The 15,695-nt window shown below is 53.9% G+C and overlaps 10 protein-coding genes across 10 annotated transcripts; 4 read left to right on the top strand and 6 right to left on the bottom strand.

Annotated features, from left to right (window-relative positions):
• Positions 1–61: 61 nt before the first annotated feature.
• Positions 62–1,340, bottom strand: M409DRAFT_55826 (uncharacterized protein; the record flags this gene model as incomplete). The annotated part of the gene is made up of 2 exons (XM_033813107.1): positions 62–1,248; positions 1,307–1,340. 2 exons carry the CDS (start codon positions 1,338–1,340, stop codon positions 62–64), a joined length of 1,221 nt encoding a protein of 406 aa, XP_033666318.1.
• Positions 1,341–1,718: 378 nt separating this feature from the next.
• M409DRAFT_55827 (uncharacterized protein) lies at positions 1,719–3,365 on the top strand (the record flags this gene model as incomplete). Its single annotated transcript, XM_033813108.1, has 1 exon — positions 1,719–3,365. One exon carries the CDS (start codon positions 1,719–1,721, stop codon positions 3,363–3,365), a length of 1,647 nt encoding a protein of 548 aa, XP_033666319.1.
• Positions 3,366–3,699: 334 nt separating this feature from the next.
• Positions 3,700–4,099, bottom strand: M409DRAFT_24281 (uncharacterized protein; the record flags this gene model as incomplete). Its single annotated transcript, XM_033807167.1, has 3 exons — positions 3,700–3,800; positions 3,861–3,969; positions 4,034–4,099. The coding sequence occupies 3 exons, from the start codon at positions 4,097–4,099 to the stop codon at positions 3,700–3,702; spliced, it is 276 nt and encodes a 91-aa protein (XP_033666320.1).
• Positions 4,100–4,541: 442 nt separating this feature from the next.
• On the top strand, positions 4,542–6,293 carry M409DRAFT_24282 (uncharacterized protein; the record flags this gene model as incomplete). Its single annotated transcript, XM_033807168.1, has 1 exon — positions 4,542–6,293. One exon carries the CDS (start codon positions 4,542–4,544, stop codon positions 6,291–6,293), a length of 1,752 nt encoding a protein of 583 aa, XP_033666321.1.
• A 194-nt stretch (positions 6,294–6,487) lies between these two features.
• M409DRAFT_55829 (uncharacterized protein) lies at positions 6,488–7,732 on the bottom strand (the record flags this gene model as incomplete). The annotated part of the gene is made up of 3 exons (XM_033813109.1): positions 6,488–6,931; positions 6,990–7,669; positions 7,720–7,732. 3 exons carry the CDS (start codon positions 7,730–7,732, stop codon positions 6,488–6,490), a joined length of 1,137 nt encoding a protein of 378 aa, XP_033666322.1.
• Positions 7,733–8,286: 554 nt separating this feature from the next.
• On the bottom strand, positions 8,287–9,254 carry M409DRAFT_24284 (uncharacterized protein; the record flags this gene model as incomplete). Its single annotated transcript, XM_033807169.1, has 2 exons — positions 8,287–9,192; positions 9,243–9,254. 2 exons carry the CDS (start codon positions 9,252–9,254, stop codon positions 8,287–8,289), a joined length of 918 nt encoding a protein of 305 aa, XP_033666323.1.
• A 283-nt stretch (positions 9,255–9,537) lies between these two features.
• Positions 9,538–10,804, bottom strand: M409DRAFT_24285 (uncharacterized protein; the record flags this gene model as incomplete). Its single annotated transcript, XM_033807170.1, has 2 exons — positions 9,538–9,839; positions 9,892–10,804. 2 exons carry the CDS (start codon positions 10,802–10,804, stop codon positions 9,538–9,540), a joined length of 1,215 nt encoding a protein of 404 aa, XP_033666324.1.
• Positions 10,805–10,994: 190 nt separating this feature from the next.
• On the top strand, positions 10,995–11,726 carry M409DRAFT_24286 (uncharacterized protein; the record flags this gene model as incomplete). The annotated part of the gene is made up of 2 exons (XM_033807171.1): positions 10,995–11,477; positions 11,529–11,726. The coding sequence occupies 2 exons, from the start codon at positions 10,995–10,997 to the stop codon at positions 11,724–11,726; spliced, it is 681 nt and encodes a 226-aa protein (XP_033666325.1).
• Positions 11,727–12,046: 320 nt separating this feature from the next.
• On the top strand, positions 12,047–13,333 carry M409DRAFT_67261 (uncharacterized protein; the record flags this gene model as incomplete). Its single annotated transcript, XM_033817326.1, has 1 exon — positions 12,047–13,333. One exon carries the CDS (start codon positions 12,047–12,049, stop codon positions 13,331–13,333), a length of 1,287 nt encoding a protein of 428 aa, XP_033666326.1.
• A 103-nt stretch (positions 13,334–13,436) lies between these two features.
• Positions 13,437–15,042, bottom strand: M409DRAFT_67262 (uncharacterized protein; the record flags this gene model as incomplete). The annotated part of the gene is made up of 5 exons (XM_033817327.1): positions 13,437–13,553; positions 13,612–13,823; positions 13,880–14,109; positions 14,160–14,236; positions 14,290–15,042. The coding sequence occupies 5 exons, from the start codon at positions 15,040–15,042 to the stop codon at positions 13,437–13,439; spliced, it is 1,389 nt and encodes a 462-aa protein (XP_033666327.1).
• Positions 15,043–15,695: the final 653 nt, after the last annotated feature.

Below are 15,695 nucleotides of genomic sequence, written 5' to 3' on the forward strand. Positions count from 1 at the left end.
AAATGCTCTGCATTACCACTAAGCCGCGGTCGCATTGTTCTTGTCGTTTATCATCAGACGATCATGCTGCATCGCCGTTCGCTTTCTGCTCCTGCTTCTCGTTCCAGTCCTCAAGCAAGCCCTTGACTTTTGGCGCCCACACCTCTTCCCCCTGCTTGAGATCCTCATACGAAAGGACATTCGACCCCAGATCGAAGTCTCCCTGCTGTGTGCGTACTAACTCGGTCATCATACCCAACGACCCTACTGCTGCGCCAAGATCCTGACAGAGTGACCGAACGTAGAAGCCTGAGGTGACTTTCAACCGTATTCGACACGCCGGTGCTGGGCATGGAGCTTGCTGTTCTTCAGAATCTGGGTTTCCAGCAGCATCGTCTTTCTTCGACACGGCGCTCTCGTCGCTGATCTTAGGCTCTTCCGAATTGTCTGCCTCAGATGTCTCAATATCTTTCTGGTTTTGGGTGGCGTCCTCTGCTTTGGAGCGCTTGTTAGACGACTCTTCCTCTGGAGCTTGACCATCCTCTCCATGACCATCTCGTTTCCGCTTCGCACCTGCAGTGGCGTCGCCGTCCTCTGCAGGGGCTGAAATCTCACTGGCGTCCAAGTGCAAAGCCTTCTCAGCAAATTCCTTTTCTTCCGGTTCTGCTTCCCTCTGCGGCCAGTGGTATTTGTGCGTTCCTCCGTCCATCCATTCTGTCATTTCAAGCGCATGTACCTCCACTGGGCGTTCTTTGATTTCCACGGGCACCTCCTTGCCTTCTCGCGCGTACTCGTACAGCCGCTTGCCCTGAACCCGCAGGGCTGAGAATATCGGCGGCTTCTGCATACCCGTCCCTTTGAACTTCACCAGTGCCTCCTCAACCATCGCCTTCGTGATGTGATCGTGAGGTTTGCGCCCAACAATCTTGCCTTCGGTATCGTATGTGTCGGTTGCAGCGCCAAAAAGTACCACCGTCTCATAGGTCTTCGTACACTCTGTCGTGAAATGCCCCAGCTGCTTCGTTCCGCTTCCCAGACCGAGGATCAGCACCCCCGTCGCCATTGGATCAAGTGTACCGCCATGTCCCATCTTGACACTCGTACCGCGCCTTCCTCTCCATTTCCGCTTTTTCTTCTGGTTGTGTCCTTCTGCATCTCGTTTCTCTTGTTCACGAGCAAGCCAGGGCTGGAATAGCTTCGATGGGTCGAAGTGGTCTTGGACGTCGCGGATGACCTGTGCAGAGCTTATGGCGGCTGGTTTGTGGATAGCTACAGTGCGGTTAGTAAGACGGAGTTCAAATGTGTCGTGAGTTGGACCGTACCCTACCAAGGACACCTTCAAGGACTTGGCCGGACGACATTGTGGGCGTTGTGAGTGTTGTCGGAGGTTTGATAGATTGTAGACTGCGCCAAAGGATCTGGCGACCGCCCATGAGTTAGTCTGCCAGCTAAGAAGAGATGTGCATGTGATTGTGGAGCTCTTGAAGTGAGTGAATCTTTTGGTGGGCTATGGATTCGATCGGCTAGACTTGCCGCGATGTCGGCTCGGCTGTTGCTGCTTGATCCGCGCAACAGCGCATCAGTCAGCAAAGTGGTCGCGAGAGCGCGTCAACTGACTGCATGTGCAGCTCAATTCCACCCGCACCACCTCCATTTCTCAGTCTCGGTACAAATGGATGGCGGAAAACCAATGACACCCAGCAAACACCCCGAATTGATGCACCATCGCGACCCACACCATGACGAAAGCAACACCTGAGAGCGACATCCTTGAGCCTCGTGACCCCTCACTCGACGAACTCACCGACGAGTGGCCCGAATTGACACTCGAGAACGTATATGCGCATCTTCCTGGCGACAACAAGGCGACAACGAGTGTTTTGGGAGCAGCTGCGGGCTTTCCGCTCACTCTGGTCGGACAGCTGGAGCCATTGGACGACGAAGATGCACACCTCTACAAGAAGGCACCGATCAAAAAGCGCACGACCATTGTGCTAGAGAACGTACACACTTTCTCGTATGGACAATATGGTGACGGCTCGACTGCGATCTGGGCTGCTGGAAAAGCTGGCTGGTTCGAGATTCGTCCGTCTAAGGCCTACCAAGCGATTTATCACGAGATGGTTGATGCCATAAAGACCCTCTACTTCATCGCCGACTCGTACAAAACGCCTCGGAAGAAGGGCAAAGGCAAGAATGCCACAGTACTGCCAGACTACAGCCCGTCCGAACTGTTCGAGAAATATGCAGCGGAAGAGCTTGGCACGTCGGACGCAGAGGAGGGCATGGAGCAGATTTACGCTCACAAAGAGTTCCTGATACTGGCTATGATAAGCGGCAAGGAAGGACTCTCATGGAGCAAGTTTCCACTCTACACGCACTTCTACAAAAAGTTTCCCGATACCTGGTCAGAGATGAGACAGCGGATGAAACCGCCCACACCTGGAAAAGCTTCAAAAGCTAGAGGCAAATCTGCACGGCAGAGTTCGGTGGACACGACGTCGACCACGAGCAGCCTGAAGAGAAAGCATGGCCCACCGGCGAAGAAAGAGGTAGAGGTCATATCGTTAGACGGCAGCGCAGAGAGCAGCTCTGAGTCGAGAGATGAGGTTCTTCTGGCTGCCGTGGAGGGAGCATCGAAATCCCAAGCACCGAGAACCACGAAGCAGACTCGGCGAACGAGGCAAAACTCAGTAGTGGAGCAAGCAGAGGACCTTGCCACGCCTGCGAAGGAAGAGGATACAGATGAGGAAACGAGGCTGCGAGCGCGCAAGAACAAATCCTCTCTCAGGCCCAGAGCCAGCAAAGCCTCCAAAAGTGCATCAAGAAAAGGCGGCAAAGGCCCGGCGGCAGAAGAAGGGGACACAGACTCCGAGGCCGCGCCTTCGCCAACGAACGGAAAACGGAAGAACGAGGCTAATATCGACACACGGCGACCATCAAAACGCCGGAATAGCAAGCCACATGATGATGAAGGCATCGATATACCGACATCACCTTCAGTCTCCGGCGATGCCGATACTGCTGCGTCCCCTTCTGACATAACCGACCTTCCTCTCCGAACCCTCAATCACATGCCAGATCCAGTGCAGGAAGACACATGGACCTGTGCGTTGGATGGCTGTACGCACAAAGTATACGGCGCATCACGACCTGAATCGCAGAAGCTTATAAGAGAGCACTACACATTACACGCATTTGACGACGACGAACGGGTGCAGATGGTGAAGAAATTTGCAGCTCCCAGTCTTCCCGCAAACCACTTGATGGATCGGGTCAGGCAACAAGCGAAGATCGAGGGCTTTCCAGCGGGTAGGCAAATGGCGTCGAGGTATCCGGATTTGGCAGTAGCACCTGGAAATGCGACTGTACAGCAGAGGTACTAGCGGATGGTGGCGTTTGCTTTTGGGGCGGTTCATGATGTAGAAGACGACATGCGATGGGTGGATCGGCGTTTGGCTGTAAGGTTTACTTCTGGGATGATACCACTTCCGCTCGGATATGCAAGCCAAAGCTTTGGGTTATGGCGAATACTGTAAAGTAGAGCGCGAGCCGCTTATTGTATAAAATCAAAATCAACTCTGATCCAGACAGTGTATCTTTTATCAACAAGGGCTGTCATGACTTCCAAGAGCCAGATGATGCTCGGTGGCTGCAAATTACCCCCAACGCCGCGCTAAAGACATCCTATCATATTCGCAAGGCGTTCGCACCCTCGATCTACTTATCATCCCCAGCACCCTCAGCCTGAGCAGCCGCCGCAGCATTCCCGGCTTGAATCTGTGTCTCGAGCGCATCGAGTCGCTTGGACATGTCGTCCACTAATGACAAGCTAGTCAGCCAAAAACAATCATGCAACACCACGTTATCGGAAAGCTTACTCTTCGTCAAAATCTCCGCCGAGACATTGTTGAATTTCGAGGAGAGTTGGTTGAGTAAGTCATCGACTACGGCGACGAGCTCGGAGGGTTGCGTTGAGGATTGGGAGTTCTAGTAGACAACAGTCAGATATCGAGGGGTGTTTGGTTTGGTTCGTCGCGATTAGGAGGCGTACCGGTGAGTCTGTCAGGTTGAGCTTGTTGACTTGTGCTGAGAGAGAGGCTGAATCGTCGGATGCCATCTTGTGTCAAGAGGCGGTGTGTGGTTGGGCTGTGAAAGTCGATGCGGAGGACTTTGAGGAGATGAGTCTTGCTTTATTCAAGTAGCAAGTCGATCGAAGACTGTTTGAAGAACTTGAGTACGCGTTGAGTAGTTTAGAATCGCGGAGTGTTGGCCTTCGACCAGGTGAGGATCATTCATCAGGACGGCAGGAACGGCCCGCGATCGGCGCCAATCCACGTGCGCCAGCAGCTGCACGATCACGACGACACCACCGAAGCAGGGCAGTGCAGCTCGCTGACGCAAACAAACGAACAAATACCCCCTTCTGCCTTGTATCATAGTCCCAACGACTCGTCCAGCAAGACGCCGATTCCTTCCTACGATTTCAACGCGCCGACTGTCCGTCAAAAATAATTCGATCGAACATGTATCCCTTACATTCCTCATAGCCTCGCGCCGCCATGCCATCCACCTCCTTCGCCGATATGCCCACTCTGGCCCGGCAGAATGCCTCACACACGCCTTCGCCGCCGTTCCACCGGAGACGAAAGAGTTGGGCGAGGAGGATAGAGCGGTGCTGTTGTCAGACGTTCGCATACTTCCCCTTGCTATTCGTCTACGGCCTCACGACGTGGGCGGTATGGGTCGAAGTCGACGTTTCATTCCTAGGCCTGCATAGCGGTCTGGCATATCTCCGAGCAGGACTTGGTATATTGCTATACACACTCGCCAACGTCTCGTACACAACCGCGGTCTTCACAAGCCCTGGCTCGCCTCTGGACCCCATACGAGACCACAGCGACGCAGGACTAGTAGGAGGACGCAGGAAGCGCGGAGGCTACGAGGGTCTGCCGACCTACGAGGACGAGCAACAAGCTCCAGACGAAGCTGTGCCTAGGGAATGGATGACGAATGCGGTGACGGCGAAGAGTACGGGTAAGCCCCGCTACTGCAAGAAGTGCCAGACTGTGAAGCCGGATCGGACACATCACTGCTCGACGTGCGGCAAGTGCGTGTTGAAGATGGATCATCATTGTCCGTGGTTGGCGACGTGTGTGGGCATGCGGAATTACAAGGCGTTCATTCTCTTTCTGGTGTATACGAGTTTGTTCTGTTGGCTTTGTTTTGCGGTGTCGGCGTGGTGGGTGTGGGCTGAGATAATGGACTCGACACAATTTGAAGAAGGGTTCCGGGTTGTCAACACGATTCTGCTGGCTGTGCTTGGGGGTATCATTGGGCTGGTGTTGTCAGGTTTCACGGGGTGGCATGTGTACCTTTTGGTGACTGGGCAGACCACGATTGAGAGCCTGGAGAAGACCAGGTATCTGAGCCCACTGCGCAAGAGCATGGAGCGTCAATTCCAGGCGGGTCGCAACTATCTCGGCCGGGAATACAGCACTGCAGGAGACGACCAACCCCTTGGCGAGCGCTTGAAGGAAATCCACGCCAACGCCCTGCCTGGCGTCCTCCGGCCCGAAGAAGGCGAATCATCCCTCACCCCATCCCGCAACCACAGCCCCATCCCACCAGCCCCTGCAGCGGGTTCTAACAGCTCCCCTGCCCACGAAAGCCTCCAACGCACCTACGCCTCCATGGAAGCCCAACGCGAGCGCGACAGATACAACCTGTACCTTGACGAGCAAGACAGCGAAAAGCTCCCCAACGCCTTCAATCTCGGCTGGAAACGAAACGCCTTGCACGTCCTTGGCCACAACCCGCTCTACTGGTTCCTCCCCGTCTGCAACACTACCGGTGACGGATGGCACTGGGACGTGAGCCCCGACTGGATCGAAGCACGAGATCGCATAGGAAAGGAAAGAGAGCAGCGAGCACGAGAAGAAGCGTTCTGGAACCAGCAGAACGCCGCGCAGAGTAGGGCTATGCGTAGTTTCGAGCCCCCGCGGGAGAGAGAATGGAAGTGGACGCCTGGATCCGGGTTCGTGGATCAGCAAAGACCATTACCTCCACCACCGAGGAATGAACCTCGCGCCGGACAAGAAAACGAAATGCAACCTCTCGATAAGCGGAAAGCAGGTGATGCGGATCCGTACGATACGTCGAGTGATGAGGATACGGCACGACGGCAGCATCGATCACAGAATGGGACGGCAGGGGCCACTTCCAACTGGAACGATCTTCCAGAGGATTTTCTGGCGCCGAGGGGGGGTCAGGGGAATCGGAGTCGAAGTCGGGGAAGGACGAAGGGGGATTGATTGATGAACGACTTTGTATTGATATTGCATGTGTACAGTGACAGCAAGTGAGCGATTCATTGCCTTCAAGGCACTCTTGTGCTTTCATCCATTTGAGCGATCATCCCTCGTCTGCTTCGTGGCTTCCAAATTCGTGAGCAAAGGCCATCTATCGCTTGGCTAACAGCATCCCAGTACGACTTATCCTTCCCCCTTTATGCGACCTTGCACACCGTCTTGTGTGTCTTCCAGTCATCTTTCTGGCACTGACGAGAGCAATACTTCCGCACCTTGCACTTACTGCACTCCAACAGCGGCTCGCCATCCTTCGCCGTCTTCGCCCCACAGGCGTCGCAAACATGGTTCGGATGCTCGACTTTGCAGCGCTTCTTATGGTCCTTCAAGTCTTTTCTCTGGCACTGGCGAGAACAGTACTTCTGCTTCTTGCATTTAGTGCATTCCAGCAGCGGCTCGCCATTCTCCCGCTCCTCGGCGCCGCAGTTTCCGCAGAACGCTTCGAGCCACTCGCCTTCGTCGGAGAGGTCTTTTTCGAGATAGGGGTTGACGCTGAGGCTTTCCATGCACTTGGCGAGTTGGTCTGGAGTGGGCTTCATACCTTTGATGGTGATCTGGGCCGTGACCATGACTTTCCACATGTCCTGCAGAAAGATGTCAGCGGGGATAATGTTCAAGATCATGGTCGCTTGTGGATCTCACCATCTCCTCTCTGCCCCTGCCATGATCTGGTGCCCGGACATTGATCATGCCTGTGCCAGGGAAGAGCAAGTCGTCCTCGTCCGCCACGCCTCCAGTCAGCTGGGTATCCTGAAGGCCCTTGCTGTCGAACTCCCACGGCACGCCGTTGACATAGCCCTCAATGGCCTTCTCTAACTGGGCCACAGCACCACGCATGAACGATGCGTTGTCGTACCGCTTCCGCATGGCATCTCTCTGCTCGTCCGTGATCTTCGCTCCCAGAGTCATCGCGCAAGCTCCGAGCAAGCAGACGTAGTATCCAGGTCCGTACGGGTCGTGGAGATGTCTCTTCTTGGCTTTGGCAATCCAGTCAATGTAGTACTTCATGCCTTTCGCGAGCGCGCCGTCGTCGAGGAACGTTCGAACCCTCTCAAGATCAGAACACAGCTTCGCGTAGACCGAGTAGGAGATCTCCTTGGGGTCCTGCTTCGGAGTCTTGGGGGATTGGAATCGCTTGACGCCCTGCATGTCTTTCTTGGAGTGTTCGGCTACTTTGGCATTCTCTTTCTGGCGCCGCTCGGCAGGACTGATGTCTGGCATTCGCGGCTTGCCGTCGGCCTCCTCGAGGTCTTTGAGCCCGAGCTGGAGGTTCAGATCTCCGATGAGGTCGTAGTCCAGGTCGCTTTGGAAGAGCGAAAGCCCTGGATGAACGGTCAGTAGGCACCTTGAAGGTGTGGAGCAACTCTCGTACCCCAAGCACCCATCTTGGCTTCGTTGTTCTGGTGAGCGTGAACGGTGTTCAGGTTCAATGCGAGCTTGGTTTCGATCACATTGATTATTGTGCTTGGGATGAAGGTGCGAGGAAGTGAGGTGGAGGGTGAACATGATAGGTTCCAGTCAAATGAGGAAGTAGCGAGCTACTCTCAGGCAGCCATCTCCAAGATGGGAAGGAATGACGCGAAATAGAAGTCTTCGAGACCACTGCATAGGTAACGGAGCTTCGAAGATTTACATCGATTGAGCGAGTCACCATTTCATTCTTCCAGCGTTCAGTATGTCCTCAAAGCAAGCGATAACGCAACGTTCTATTCTGACTCTTTCGCTATCAGGCGATTTCCCTTAGCATCGTGCAATGACGCCGGCAATCCTTGATCGTTGCAGATACTCTGATCATTCGTAGCATCAATGGCGTCCACTTCCCTTCGCATTTTTCGACTTCTGATTCCCAAGAGCAACTGAGCAATACCTTCCACCATCATACGAGATTTCTTGCTATTTCCGGCTGCCCATGTACACATTCGACGATGGCTGATTCCCTTCATGGAGACAGCGAATTAGCGCTCATAGTGACGCTCTTGACGCGCTCGTTGTTGGACGGGTCGCCGGGAGGCTTCGCGCACAGCTGCTTGTGCGTCTCCCAGTGATCTTTTTGACACTCGCGGCTGCAGTACTGGCGGACTTTGCACTTCGCGCAGCTCAGAAGGGCCTTCCCGTCCTTGCCATCAGCAGCGCCACATCCACCACAAACGTTGTTCGACTTCTCTTGCTTGATGAGCTCCATCCTCGCCTTGATCTTCTTAATGAACGCACTGTTGTCCGGGGCGCGGAAGAGGCTTGGTCCTGGTGATGGCACATTGATCAGGGTGAACGCAGTGCCTGGTCTTGGAGGATAGAGCAGGTCGTCATCTGGATTCTTCGCCTTCTCGTGAACACCGAAAGAGCCCCACTTGTACGGCACACCGTTCTTGAAACCATGCGGACCGTTGAGCGTGGTGTCGACTTGCTTGAGGGCATCCCTCATCAGTCCCACCTCGGTGAAGGTGTCCCTGAGGTACTGGATGAACTCGTCCTTCAGCGTGCAGCCATACATCATAGCGCAAGCACCGATGAGAACAAGCTTGTAGCCTGGGTTGTGCCACTCCAGAGGGTTGCGCCATCCCTGAGCTTTGGCAGTCCACTTCTCGATCATCTTCTCCAGCTCACCGCTCGATTGGAGGTAGGTACGAACCAAGTCGAAGTCAGAGCAATGATCAGCGTAGATGGAGTAGCTGATGCGCGCCTCCACGCTGTTCTCATCATCGTCTTCGCCATGCTTGATGCCCTTTGCCTCCTCTTCGGCCTTCAGCTTGGCTTGAGCATCCTCCGCGAGCTTGTGCAATCCAGCCTCGGCGTCGAGGTCAGAGATGATGTCGTAGTCATGGTCAGACTCAAAGAGTCCAAGGCCCTGATATGGCATTAGTATGAGTGCACTGTGACAATTGTGTCTGAACTCACCCAGGCGCCCATGTTGATGGCGGTCGTGTAGGCGTTTGGTTGGGATGTGCGATGGCAGGGAAGCTTCGATGCTCGTGTCGGCGAAGCACTGGGGAACGGTCGAGCAGTAGACGAAGTGGATGATGTCGTCTGTGTCGGCGAGGAGAAGTTGATATGAAGGACGAAGTGATTGCTGCTCCACATGAAGTTTGTTGCGCGACTGCAGTTTGAGCGCAGGCTGCCGTGTCGCCAATTCACGTGCTTAGTGCAAGCATAGCTGCTAGTGAACAAAATTATACAGACCTCAATGCGACCCCTACGACATCTTCGCGCGCTTACTCTTGCCGGGTCTCTGCTTGCCTGGCTTTCCTCCCTTCATCTTCTTCACCGAGTACCCGCTCATGTCGTTGGTTGATTGCGCATCATTGCTCTTCTTGTACTTCTTCTTTCCACCAGACCCATACTGCTCGTTCTTCTTCTGGCGCTTCTTGTTCGGTGCCTCGCCTGGACCCTTCGCTCTCCTTACTGCCCTGTCGTTCTTCGCGGTGACTGCGGCGTCCTCCAATGCTACATCAAACATGTCCTCCTCGTTGGTCGTCAGGTCTGCGCCTTGTCGTTCTGTAATGAAGTTAGCAAATTGTAATGCATGGCACGAAGGTACCAAACTTACTCCTCTTGAGCGTATTGATGCGATCCAGCGTATCTCTCTTCTCCTTCTGCCTCTCCTGCAGTTTCGCTACTTGCACTGCCTTGCCATACTTCTTGAGGTCCCTCTGCCTCTTCGCGTCTGCACTGGCCTTCTTTCGAGCAGCTTCATCTAAGAGCTTCTGCCGCACCTTGCCCATCTGCTCCTCCGACTTGACCATCTCAGCGAAGTAATCTGTGGGCCGACTGAACGGAACACCCTCCTTCTTCAATCGACTCCTTGCTTCTGACACAGCCTCGAGACATTGATTGTAGAACACCTCTTCGCGCTTCAGGTCGTCCTCCACATCTACGACCTCGATCGGCTCGCCTGATGTGACAGACTGTACGGCCGAGAACGGTAAGCTGGACGGGAGGGCGAACGATTTCAGCGAGCGTAGCAGCGCAGACGTGTTGTTGATCGTCAATCGTTGGTGGGGAATGACGTCTTCTCGGTCCTCAGATGCCAGCGATTCGATGTCTGATAGCGGTATATCCTCCTCGCCTTCTTCCTCTCCAAGCTCAGAGTCCGAGTCAGACTCGTCTTCCATGGCGCCAATCTGAATACCACCTTCAGCATCCTCGTCGTCGTCCGCATCTTCGCTCTCCTCTGTCTCCCATCCGTCCGCCTCTCCATTCGCTTTCTCTGCGAGTTGCGCTCCATTCGCTGCGATCTTTTCCCGTTGCAGCTCTGAAGGATCTTCTGCCAGCGAGTGTGCTTCATCGTCCTCCTCCTCGCTCGCTACAGCATCATCCAGCGCGCCGACATCGACCGTGGACTGCTTCTTCTGCTTCTTCCTCTTTTCTGCATCTTTTTGCAGCTTTTTCTGACGATCCAGTTTGTGGTTGACGCCTTTGTGTCGTTCCAGAGCAGCTTTGAGCTTGAGGTCTCGCGGCATGTTGTCCACCTTTGTTGTGCGTCTAGGATAAGATTGTAGGTGTGGTCGAGAAGTTGAAGTGCAGGATCGGCGAGGTAAGAATTTCAGCAAACGCGGAGCGGACCTGCCTCCGTCGATCCACCCAAACTCTAAATCTTGCATGTGAAACTGGCCGTCTCCTCCTCCACGCATTTCTTGTCGAGGACACGCGATGTTGCGATGGATGCCCCGATGGCAGCCCATCAAACGCTTGGCTCTGATCAAACCTCGCCCCTTCATACGCATGACATCGAATGAAACGAAACCTAACCAACCGCAACAAAAGATCCGGAACACCTGGCTTCGACGACGGTTCAGTCTCTCCGTTCCCGTACTACACGAACCGCCCTTTCCCATCTACTTGCGCCTGGCTATATATGCCCTCGTGCTGATGAACAGCGTCCATGTTTTCTTCACCTACGTCTACGAATTCGACTCGACACAGGGCATTTCAATGCTCCCGACTTTGGCGAGCTTTGGAGACTGGGTGTTCATAAGCAAATACTACAGACGTGGGAGGGGAGTAAAAGCTGGGGATGTTGTATCATTCAAGCATCCAGTGAGGATTGGGGAGAATGCTATCAAGAGAGTGTTGGCTATGGAAGGAGACTTCGTCTTGATGAACACCCCTGGGAAGAGTGAGGCTATGATTCAGGTAACACAAATCGCCAAAGATTGGGAGCGCCGGGCTTATTGATCGCATTAGGTACCTCAAGGACATTGCTGGGTCGTTGGTGATAACATGCTTCACTCGCGGGATTCGCGTATGTTTGGGCCTCTACCTTTGGCACTCATATCCGGCAAAGTCATGGCAAAGGTCGACCGACCAGGAACTCTGCCAGGTTTCTCATGGATTGAGCACGGATTTCAGCCTGCTTATATCGAAGACGATGATGTGGATTAAAGAGGTGCTCTTTATCGATCGTAGTCTGCAACACTTTTCGGTTTCTATGGAGCATGCCGTGCTACGAGCCGACTCTGGAAAGTTTTACAGCGCAGCAAACGACAGCCTGGGGATTTGATGACGGATTTAGCAGCCTCCAAGTCCTTGTTCGCACTCGTAGCTGCAGCCAACCAAATGGCGTCGCTATCTTTCAGCTGCTGCTCGGCACCTCGCACTTTACTCGCAGCCGCATTGATCAGCAAGCTCAAATACAGCTTGAACAGCTTCGGTTTCAATTCAGCATCAAGTTCACTCAACAGCATCAGCGCGACCATCCTGCAATGGCTTCCACCCTGCCGCCAATGCTGATCATCGGCGGTGGCATCAGCGGCCTCACATTGGCACAAGCATGCAGGAAGGAAAACTTACCATCCAGGATCTTCGAACGGGATGAGTCTCCAACGTCAAGAAGCGCAGGATGGGGCATTACTTTGAACTCGGCACTCTCACATTTCAAATCTCTGCTCCCCGACGATGTCCTCGGTCGCCTACCAGAAGCGCTCGTGAACAAAGCTGCAGTCGAAGCTGGGGAGAAGGGGGACTTCACGTTCTACGACTTGAGCAATGGAGACTCTAAGTGGAAGGTGCCCACTGCATCTGAGCGGATCCGTGTCAGCAGACACAGGCTGAGAAGAGTCTTATGCACTGGCTTGGATGTAGAGTGGGGCAAGACTCTTGCAAGTATCACCAAGGACGAGTCTGGAGTCCATGCCCACTTCACCGATGGAACCTCAGCCTCCGGCAGCTTTCTGGTAGCCTGTGACGGAGCGCATTCTGCAATTCGAAAATTGATCCATCACGAGAAAGCAAAGAACTACGAATTGCCAATCCGTTTCCTCGGAGCCGGTGTCACGTACACTGAACGTGAAATGTCCGCCATCAGAAATCTAGATGCGTACTTCTTCCACGGCTCAGATCCTCGAACCGACGTCTTCCTCTACTTCTCCTTCCTCGAGGCACCTGGTGACAACGGAGCTCCTGAGACTAATCAAAATGGCGAGAAGATGTATCGCTCCCAAATTGTAACTTCATGGCCGTATCGAGAAGGTTTCCTTGGCCGAGCAGATCCTTCTGATGTGCCCAACACAGACACCGGACGACGCAGCTGGATGAAATCCATGACAGCTGAGTGGGCGGAACCGTTTCGCTTTGTGGTGCAGAATCTGCCTCACGACTGCGAGATCAAGCCCGTTGAGCTTTCGGATTGGGTTCCTCAGCCAAACGAGAAGAATGTCTTCGACGGGAGAGTGGTCCTACTCGGTGACGCCTTTCACGCAATGGTCATGTATCGAGGAGAGGGTGCGAACCAATCGATCGTGGACATTGCAAACCTATTGGATTTGATCAAGCCCATTTACCAGGCTGCTGCCCGACCCGATGATCTGGACGAGTCGTTTCGCGCTGTCACTCGAAAGTACGAGCAGGAGGTCGTCGCAAGGACTGAGCTTGCTGTACTTGCTTCTCGGCAGGCTTGTTTGGATGCTCACGACTTCAAGCGGATCAACGAGCAGAGTCCGCTCTTGCGGAGAAGGGTCATCAAGGAGGAATTTGCTGAGCTGCAGAAATGATCATGCCAGCAATTCACAGCGCAGTCACCTCCACTTCTGCAAGCTGATCGCTGCGAGTCGCTGACACGCCAATTTAGAAAGCAGTAACAAGTCATACGTTTCGCTATGACGGTAGATCGAAGACCTTCCCAGGATTCAACAACCACTTCGGATCCACACTCCTCTTCAACGTCCTCATCAAATCAATTGTCTCGATCCCCAACTCATCTACAAGACAATCCTACCAAGGCAAGTCAGTCAGACACCATGTCACCCAAAAAATGAATAATTGTTCGTACCTTCTTCCCAAGCCCAATAGCATGCTCCCCCGAAACCGTCCCCTCCATCTCCAACGCCCGATCCATCATATCATGCACGACTTTACTCACCCTCGCCTTCTGCGCCGCATCGTTAGGGTCGTAGAACATGGCGACGTGGAAGTTGCCGTCGCCGACGTGGCCGATGACGCTGGCGAAGATGCCGAGTTGCGAGCAGTCCTTTTTGGAAACATCTTCGTACACAGTCAGTCAGCATAGCCCGTCATGTTGAGGCAGTAGGGAAACTCACCTATGATATCCGCCAACCTGCTCAACGGCACCGCGACATCCGTCGACCAGAGCACAGTCCCCTCCTTCCGGATACTCACCATCGTGAACAGGGCTTCCTTCCGCGCCGCCCAGAGATCTTGCTCGTCTTGCTTGGTTTTGGCGAAGTGAAATTGGCCCGCGTTATGCGGTTTGATGAGTTCTGAGACTCGCTGGATATCGCTTTGGATGGCGTCGGTGGTGCCGGAGAATCTTGGAGGTGGTCAGTTGGAGCGTGAAGGGAGGGGGAGAAAGGCTGGTACTTCATGAACAGGGTCGGACCTTCGTCCCAGGTGCGTTTGCGGACTGCGGCGCTGCCGTGGCGGTTTATGACTTGCATCTGGGAGATTTCAGTCAAGGTCTTTGAATTATCCGTGGGTGAGATCAGCGAACCTGCAAATCGTCCATCAACTCGAGCGCTGCAAGCTGGATCCCCGATCTAATGATACTTGACGCAGCAGACGCCGCTTCACGTATATCCTTGAACGACACAACCGCTACACTCGTATCCTGCGGAATAGGAGCAAGTTTCAACGTCACTTCAGTCACCATGCCCAGAGTACCTTCAGCGCCGACGAACAACGAGGTCAGGTTGTAACCCGCAGACGTCTTCCTCGGCCGCCTCCTCGTCTTAATCACAGACCCATCCGCCAAGACAACCGTCAAATTCACCACCCAATCCTTCATAGTCCCATACCGCATCGCATTCGTCCCGGAGCAATTCGTCGACACCATGCCCCCAATCTGCGCCGTCGGCGACGGATCCAACGGCGCAAACAACCCAGCATGCCTAATCTGCTCGTTCAAATCTACCCAATTGACTCCCGGCTGCACCACGACGTCCATGTCCTCCGGATGGAATGCGACGATTTTATCCATGTAGGAAAAGTCGATGCAAATTCCTGAGTAGGGCGCTAGGAAGTTCCCTTCGACGCTGGAGCCCGCGCCAAAGGGGACCATGGGGACATCATGGGCGGAGCAGATCTGGGCGATTAGAGAGACCTCTTCGGTGCTGCGGGGGTAGACGACAGCTACAGGACGTTCGTTTATATTTGAGGATGACCAGTCTGAATGGCCGTGGTGTTCGATGACTTCTTCATCGTAGCTGACGCAGTCTTCACTCTTTAAAGTCTGTTCGATTTCCATAGCAGCCTACGTAGTTTTGTCAGATCTCAAACTCAGTGCTGGTCATTGTGCACACGAACATTGAGCATTTGGGCACGGGACGCATACTCAATGCCTTCGTTTTGCTGTGTCTTTCGTTGCGGGGGCCATTGTCCTTGGAAATATAGAGAGGCCAGCGTACCGGCGCCTCCAGCAGCTCCAATCAGGGCGCTGACTGCTAAGCTCGGTCTGCTTTTCGTTGTGGTTGATGCGAATCTTCTACCGGCATTGAACGTTTGCTTCGATGGTATGCGGCAGGTACGACTCCCGGACAAGCGGTAGCGATAGGCAGCCTGGAAAGGCCATGATATCCGAGGAGGCATTGTAGACGGGTAGACGGGAACGACCGCTGAAGATGCTATCGAGCCATTTTGATGGATTCGTTGAGCATGTGTTTCTCCACAGCGAAGTGAGTGAGTGAAAGTGTGGAGCGAGATGCGGAGGTGGATGCAGGTGTGCCTGAGGCACAAACTCAAGTTCAACTCGTAGGTTCTGCATTACATGGCCAACGCAACCTTTCCACGTCTTCATCTTTCAAGGGCACAGCTGACCATGGAGGCCGTTGGAAAGGTAAAGACCTATCATAGGAACAAAGATCTAACATGAGATTAGCAAAGTCCACATACCGATTGATC

The sequence above is a fragment of the Zasmidium cellare genome (genome assembly GCF_010093935.1).
Source record: "Zasmidium cellare ATCC 36951 unplaced genomic scaffold M409scaffold_22, whole genome shotgun sequence".
NCBI lineage: Eukaryota > Fungi > Ascomycota > Dothideomycetes > Mycosphaerellales > Mycosphaerellaceae > Zasmidium > Zasmidium cellare.